This window comes from Carcharhinus amblyrhynchos, chromosome 34 (genome assembly GCF_965287045.1).
Source record: "Carcharhinus amblyrhynchos chromosome 34, sCarAmb.v2.hapA, whole genome shotgun sequence".
Taxonomy (NCBI): Eukaryota; Metazoa; Chordata; class Chondrichthyes; order Carcharhiniformes; family Carcharhinidae; genus Carcharhinus; species Carcharhinus amblyrhynchos.
The window spans coordinates 16,638,514-16,646,750 of NC_137357.1; the positions used below are offsets into that span (position 1 = coordinate 16,638,514).

At 50.2% G+C, this 8,237-nt stretch overlaps 1 protein-coding gene across 1 annotated transcript; it reads right to left on the reverse strand.

Moving 5' to 3' along the window:
- Nucleotides 1-2,656: 2,656 nt before the first annotated feature.
- LOC145361360 (neurofilament medium polypeptide-like) lies at nt 2,657-7,832 on the reverse strand. Its single transcript, XM_080217041.1, has 3 exons — nt 6,732-7,832; nt 6,026-6,150; nt 2,657-4,395 (listed from the first exon to the last, which is right to left on the reverse strand). The coding sequence occupies exons 1-3, from the start codon at nt 7,788-7,790 to the stop codon at nt 3,216-3,218; spliced, it is 2,364 nt and encodes a 787-aa protein (XP_080073167.1). The 5' UTR covers nt 7,791-7,832; the 3' UTR covers nt 2,657-3,215.
- Nucleotides 7,833-8,237: the final 405 nt, after the last annotated feature.

Here is an 8,237-nt window from a genome sequence, read left to right on the forward strand (position 1 = left end):
ACCCCCCACCCCGCTCCCCCCACCCTCACGTTCACTCCCTTGCCTCCCCCTTCCCCCCATGCCGAATCTTTCCAGCTGTTTCACCCAGTGTCCACTTTTCTGTGTCCTTCTGAGGAGCTGTCCACACAGGTGCGGTGCTGAAACTTTACCACTGCGCTGTTCAGCACCCAGAGTGCTGAATCTGCACTCGGTCTCTGGGTGTATGTCTCTGTGTCTCTGCCTCTCCGTCTCTCTCTCTCTGAGTTTTTCGGTCTGTCTCGGTTTCTTTATGTGCCTCTTTCTCTCTCTCTCTGTCGCTGAATGTCTTTCTGTGTGTGTGTGTGTCTCTCTCTGTCTATGTCTGTCTCTATTTGTTTGACTCTCTGTCTCTCTCTCTCTCTATCTGTATCTCTCTCTTTCTCTGTGAATGTATTTATATTCCCTCCCTCTCTGTTTCTTTGTCTCCACCTCCCTCTTTGTCACTCTCTCTGCCTTTATCCCTGAGTGTCTGTGTAAGTGTGTCTCTCTCTGTCTGCCTACACCTGTATTTTCTCTCTCTCTCTTTGTTTTCTCTCTTTCTCTTTCCCTCTCTCCGTATCTCTCCGTCTCTATCTGTCTGTCTCTTTCTTTCTCTCTCTGATTGTCTTTCTCTTCTTGTCGCTGAGTGTCTCTCTATGTGTCTGTTTCTGACTGTCTGTCTCACTGTTTGTCTCCCTATCTCTGTCCGTCTGCCTCTCTCTGTCTCTATCTCACTCTCTCTCCCTCCCTCTCTCTCTCCCCGAGTGTCTCTCTTCCTGTCTCTCTCCCTCTCTCTCTCTCTCTGTATGTCTCCGTCTCCTTCTTCGTCTCTCTCTTTCACTCTCTGTGCGCGTGGGCGTTTCTCTTCAATAGGAACTCAGAGGCGGCCGAATCCAAACTTTAAATCATTCTCTGACAGAAATGCCGCATTTTTTCCCCTGAGTGTCTGCAGTATCGATCCTGCGGCCGAATTTAACTTTGTTAACTCGGCTTGGAGTCTGACACGAGATGGAGTAAGGTGTCTGAAAGATTTCGGGTGAAAATGCAAGAGACTGACTGGGAGGAAATTCGCATTAAATGCCACCCACCGCCGCCCCCCCGCCGCCCGCGTCCTTCCCTCCCCTCCCAAGCTGTGTGATCCTGAACTAGTTAATTCTGTGGTATTTTATCACTTTATGATATATGAAACCTGCGTTCCCCACCACACCACAGCTGCTCTCAAACATCACTTAAACTTCCAGGACCAGCTCACCTCGGGAAGGGACACACTCTTTAAGGAGAATCTAGCCGAGTTTATCTGCACCAACATCCGAACGATCCAATTGCAATACAAGGAGTTTCGGATATCCGCTAACCCCTTGTATTTGCATATTAAATATAACTGGGCTAGGACACATGAAAACAAAAGGCCAGTATTTAATTTTATTTGACAGTTCAAATGTAACCACCTGCCATGGCGAGACTGGAAACTGGAACCTCAATGTATTGCACCAGGTCTGTTCATTGAATGAGCAGAACCATCAGGCCACATGGGGAACCCACTGGTCAATGTTTGGCCGTCTATCAATCAGACACTTCAATCTCATTGAGTGATTGCAATTAAAACTGGAAATTCAGACTGATAAAACAATGACATTCATTGCGACTCCAATGGATAAGGACATTGAGGTGAGGGCTGAAACACAGGGGGGAATGATTTTAATTCGATTGAATGTATGACGTGTGGTTTGTTCGACCAGAAACAATGGCAGATCAGCCATTCATTGTCAATCTGAGAAACAGAGACATTGGAGCCGGAATGAGATTCCGATGCCAGTTCCCAGTGTCAAGGGATGTTGTGCATCTCAAAGCACATATATACTAGCTAGATGTCTGAACTTGATCAAGTGTTGCAGATACAAATTCTCAGCATGCATTCACTCACCCATTTTACACAATGTCAATTTTATTTTATTAGGCAACAGCTGGACCTATTTGACAACTGTTCTTGAGTATTTTCCCCAAATGACTGAACTCAAAAGTCAAAGGTGTCTCAACTTCTTTAAAAGTCAGCAGTATTTATTTTTGTTTATTCGTAAGGCTAACATGAACACTGCAATGAAGTTACTGTGTAATTCCCCGAATCACCACAGTCCAGTGCCTGTTCAGGTCAATGCACCTAACGCGCACGTCTTTCAGAATCTGGGAGGAAACTGGAGCACCCCGAGGAAACCCACACACTCACAGGGAGAATGTGCAAACTCCACACAGACAGTGACGAAACAGGGAATTGAACCTGGGTCTCTGGTGCTGTGAGGCAGCAGTGCCGCCACACCACCTCCAATAACACTTTCCATGTTCAATGCTGTTAAAATGCTTCCTTCATTATCTGACTCCTCCTCCCTCTTCACAAGAGTGTCTTATTGAAACCCAATACAAGGGAAATACATATTTCTAGGCTAATAAGAGGCTCCCCTCCCCACCCCTTCCCTCCCCTCTTTCCCCATCCCCTCTGCTTCCACCCACCTTTCCCCCTCCCCTCTGCTCCCACCCTCCTTTTCCCTTCCCTCCCACCCCACCTTTCCCCCTCCCCTCTGCTCCTCACCCCACCCCCTCTGCTATCCCACACTTCCTCCTCCCCATGTATTTGAACCAATAAAGCAGACATTGAGTTTTGGAATATGACTTTTATTCAGCAAATACTGCAGTGAAGTTTCACATGGGGTGAGAAACAATGGCTTTGTTTGTGAATGATAGTAGACCCCCCTCCCCCCTATGGAAGTCCATTGTAATTGCTCTTGTGAGGTAAACATAGATTAATCAATGAGCTGTTTAAGGCTAAGGATTTTTTTTAGGTTTTTTTTAAATACTTTTTGGCTCAGTTTATTCTTTGCATAATACATCTTTAGACTTTCTGAAAAGCGCCCCTCCAACAGATTGAGAGATCTTCTCTTGGACATTTTCTTGTCTGTCGCGTGCGACTTGGTGCGTACTTCTTCCATGCACGTTGGTTTTTGCTTGTGTTACATTTTTGTTCCTTCAGTGGTTCCTTATAGTTTCAACACTGTGGAGGGCACATTGTTAACTTGCATGCAGTTTCTTCTGTCGCAGTAAAGGAAAAGACGGAAAGTCTGGAGCTCCTTGAGGGAGAACCCATTCTGCTCAAGGCCATAAAGCTTGGTCACACCCATGCATCTTTAACTGTCAAGTGCCATCCCCTTTCCTTGGTGAGCTTCACTTTACTCATTTTCCTCCTCCTTCTTTAGCACCGAGTGGGAAGTCTTCTCGACTGTCTTAGTGGACACTATCGTCTCCTGGACCACCTCCTCTGTCTCCTCCACTGTCTGAGTCACCGTCACAGACTTGGTTATCTCTTTGATGTGTTTCGTGGTTCCATCATCTTCACCCACCGTCTTGTGGATTGTCTTAGTTGCGGTCGTTGTGTGGGAAACAATGTCAGAGTCTTCCTCTTTAGTGGGACTTTGATCAACACCATTGGAAATGATTTGTGATTCTTCCTCCTTTTCCTCACTGTCTTCTCCTTTCTCGTCAACCACTCCATTGATGGTGGTGCCTTCATCTTTAGACTTTGCTTCATCCTTTTTGCCCTCAGCTTCAGATTTCTCATCTTTCTGAGGTTTGTCTTCAATTTCTGTTTTGACTTCCTCTTTCTCTGGTGATTTGTCTTCAGTGGTGATTTCCTTTACGACTGCAACTGTCACCACCTTTTTCTCAATAACTACCTTCTCTTTTACCACCTCCTCTTCCTTCTTTGTTTCTTCTTGAACTTCATCCTCTCCAGCATCTGCGCTTTCCTTTCCAGCCTCTTCCTCCTTGCTGGCTTCTTCTTCCTCCTCTTCACTTCCTTCCTTACTCTGTTCCTTTGTTTCCTCTGGCTCAGCTTTTGCTTTCTCCACCTTGACACTTTCGACCTTCTCCTCTACTTCTTCACTCTTCTCAGCCCCCTCAGCCTCACCTTCCTCTTCCTCCTCAGCCTTTTCCTCTTCCTCCTGTTCACCTTCTTCCTTTTCCTCCTCTTCTTCCTCACCCTTTCCCTCTGGTTCTGCCTGAACGCCAGCCTTCACTGCGGCCACAATCACCTCTTCAACAACCTCTTCCTTTTCCTTTTCCTCCTCCTCCTCTCCACCTTCCTCCTGTTCTTCTGGGCTGGCTTCAGCTGTGACCTCTTCCACTGCCTCCGCTAGGTCAAGTTCATCCATCTCTGCCTTCTCGTTTTCCACTTTGGTCTCTTCAATGATCTCTTCCACAAATTTGTGCTGGACCTTCAGCTTGGGTGTTTCTTTAGTTTTCTGTACTTTGACAGGCACAGTGGGGGTGCTTGGGGATCTGTATGGGAAGGAAGGGCCAGTGATGCTTCCAGAGAAGGTATATCTCGATTCTTCACCTTCTAGGAGTTTTCTGCAGAGAGGGAGGGGGTAGAAGATATGTTAAGATCAGGCAGGGAACATACACCGACAGCACAAAGTGACCAGCTTCCTGACCTGACCAAATTCTCTGGCCAGGACAATTCATTTCAATGAGACCTTTCTCCTGAAATTGGTCCTGTGGAGGGCCAGAACAGGACAGCCAGGCCAATGGACTGGTCCTATAATGTTTGTTATTCGATGACAACATGGCTTGCTGTCGGATAATAAATACATCACTACAACTACAATATCAGCCAGTAGACTAACTCTCAGAACACAATCTGTGGACTAATCTGGGACACACAAACCTTTGCAGCCATCAGAACAAAGGGGGAGCAATCTGAAAATATTGAGCTCAAGCATTTTAAAATGAGTTAACCCAATGATTGGCGGCTCCCTTTGTGAGTACGCCCATCTGCAATCTTTCACTCCCCAGTGTTGAATGCGTGGTCTCCACTCTTTTAGGGATGGTGATGGAAAGAACAAAGATCAAAGAAAATTACAGCACAGGAACAGGCCCTTCCATCCAGTAAGCCTGCACCAACTGTGCTGCTTGACTTAACTAAAAACCCTCCTGGGGACAATATCCCTCTATTCCCATCCTATTCATGGATTTGTCAAGGTGCCCCTTAAAAGTCACTATCGTATCGGCTTCCACTACCTCCCCTGGCAGTGAGTTCCAGGCACCCACTACTCTCTGTGTTAAACATCTGCCTCGTACATCTCCTTTAAACCTTGCCCCTCGCACCTTAAACCTGTGCCCCCTAATAATTAGCTCTTCCACCCTGGGAAAAAGCTTCTGACTATCTAAAGTTCCAGTCATTTATCTGGGAAAGGAGAACTGACACTTAATGCCACAATGATCTCACAGTTGTCAAAGGTGCAGCAGAGGGATTAGCTTTTGGAATCAGGTTTGGGTGGACACTGAAACTAGCCAACGTCATTGCTTCCAGAGATACATTGAGGCTGGGTGTGATCTGAAGGAGTGGTTTATAAATGTGAGAACATTTTGTACAGCACAGGAATGAACACACAAATACTGACAGAGACAGACAGACAGACAGACACACACACACTGACATGGACACACAGATACATAGGCACACATACACAGAAAGACAGGGACATAGGTTCACAGTTACACACAGACATAAGCACAGGTAGAATACACACACAGATATCGGGACACATACACAAAGACAGATACACAGGCATAAGCACACACACAGACGCACGCACAGATATAGGGATACAGGTACACATACAGATCTAGAGACACAGACAGACATAGGCGCACACACACACACACACACACGAGTTGATATGAATATAGTTTTTTTTGTGCGCCCTTCACGCTTATCTGCATTCCCTCTGTGGCAGAGCTGGTCGTTTTTAATATTTATAGATTATCTTGATGATGATGAAACCAGCCAGGTGCACCCTCGTTCCCCTTCCCCTCACCACACACACACACACACACACACCCTGTCATTATTTGATGTATCGAAGAGAAATCGGTACCCAGGATCCGCAAGACTCCGTTCTGCCTCTCCTTTTGTTCCCAATGCCCGCCCCCTCCCCCCAGCCCCGCCTTCCACTGCGCCAGTGTGAACTCCCTGTACCTGTAAGCTGCAATCTCGATATCCAGAGCCATCTTCACATTCAGCAGGTCCTGGTATTCCCTCAGGTGGCGGGCCATTTCCCACTTTGTATTGCGGAGCTCATTCTCCAGCTGCTGCACTGTCTCCTGGAAGGTTTAAAAAGAAAGACAAAACACTGAGAATCCAGGCTCCTGGCGCCTTCGCAGGAGGCGCAAACTCATTCACAGGGGGCTCTCTGCCCCTCCCAGACGGCAGGCTGATTGTGTGGGCTGGGCTGGGGGAGATCGAAGCCTGGAGAACCATCCCAGCCAGGGGCTCGCTCCCTGGAGGAATCTACCCAGAAACTTCACTGGTCTTCCCAGTGTTTGAAAGTTGGGAAGATTACAGGGGGGGAAGCGGGGAGGTGGGAGATACTGCGGATTTCTGCCTTCCAGCTCTTCCTGAGAGGGAGGGAGGGGTTGAGACAGAGCAGGGGGACTGAAGAAGTGAGCTGGAGAGACAGAGAGAGAGGGAGATGAGGGGAAGGGAGGGTTAACAGGCAACACACAAGAGTGGAGGGGAAGGGGGGATCGACAGGGATGGAGAAGAGAGCGAGAAGGGCACGGGGGGGGGGGGGTATTAACAGGGACTCACACCTCCAGCTTGACACAATGTCACACACTGTCAGGGTGTAGATTGGATTCCTCACTCTGAGCTAGCAGGGTGAGGCTCTCCCACTCCCTCTTACCTGGTAGTTGGAGACATCCGCACTGTGCCTATCCTCAATGTCATTCAGTTGCCTCTCCAGGGACTCCTTGGTTCCCCTGACCGACTCCAGCTCGATGCTCTTGGACTGCAGCTGGCGGCGGTACTCGTTGATCTCGTCCCTGGCCGAGCGGATGGCGTCCTTGTTCATCTCGGCCGCCTCGTTGAGCTTGGCGTAGCGGCACTTGAACCACTCCTCGGTCTGCTGCAGGTTCTTGGCCGAGTGGCCCTCCAGCTGCGAGCGGATCTCCTTCAGCGCCGAGCTCAGGTCGGTCTTGAGGAAGTCTTTCCTCTCCACGGTGATCTGGGAGGCTTGGATCTGGGCGAAGAGGTCGGCCACCTCCTCCTCGTGGTTGTTGCGGAGGAAAGCCACCTCGTCCTGGAGGGACTGAGCCTTCTTCTCCATCTCCACCTTCAGCAGCGCCCCGTCCTCCATCTCCTTCTTCAGGGCTCGGATGGTGGCTTCAGTGTCATCCCTGAGCCTCGCCTCTTCCTCGAAGCGCTCCTTCAGCCTCTGGATGTCTTCGTCCAGATGTTCAGAGTCCAGCTGGATCTGGGCTTTCTCGTGGTTGACTTGTTCGATCAGGGACCGGAGTTCTCGCAGTTCCTGGTCGTAGACGTCGCCCAGTTGCCCGTGGCTCACCTGTTTCTGTCGGTGTGCCTGGATCTCAGCTTCCAGCTCCTTGTTGTGCTGCTCCAGGTAGTGCACCTTGTCGATGTAGCCGGCGAAGCGGTCATTCAGCCCCTGCAGAAGCTCCTTCTCGTTGCTGCGGATGAGTTTGTAATCTCCGTTGAGTGCGCTGGACTGGCTGAAATCCAGGCTGTCGGAGGAGCTGTATGCCCGGGGTGCCTGCACACTGGTGATGCGGCGGTAAGAGGAACACGAGGAGGACGAAGGCATGGTTCCTCCAGGGCTTGCCCGGGACCAGGACTGCGAGCGGAAGCCACTGGAGGGAGAAGCACTCGCCCGGCTGCTGTAGCTCCTGCTCTCCACCCTCCGGTAGGAGGAAGGGTTACTCAGTGTCTCCAGGAGGTAACTCATCTTGGCCCGGACTGTGTGGGAGATGTGCACAGTGAAGACTCCGGCTCGCCGGCTCCCCCTTTATATAAGGGCTGCAGATTCGCTAACGGGGCAAGAATCCCCTCCCCTACTCCTCATTGATCTGCTCAACTGAAGGAGGAGGGACCCTCTCTCTCTCTCTCCCCCTCCCTCTCCCTTCCCTCCTCCCCCTCCCTTCCCGCTCCCCCTCCCCACTCCTCCCCTTCCCTCCCTCACCCTCCACCTCTCTCCCCCCCACCCCCTTCCCCATCCCCCAGCCCCTCCCCCTCCCCCTCTCCGACCCCTCCTCTTTTCACTGCCCCCTCCCTCCCTCCCTCCCCCTCCCCCCTCTTTCTCCCTCCTTCTCCCCCTCCCCCTTCTTCTCCTCCTCCCCTCTCCCTCCCTCTCCCCCTCCCCCTTATGCTTTGGGAACTTGCCAAAGGATCCCAG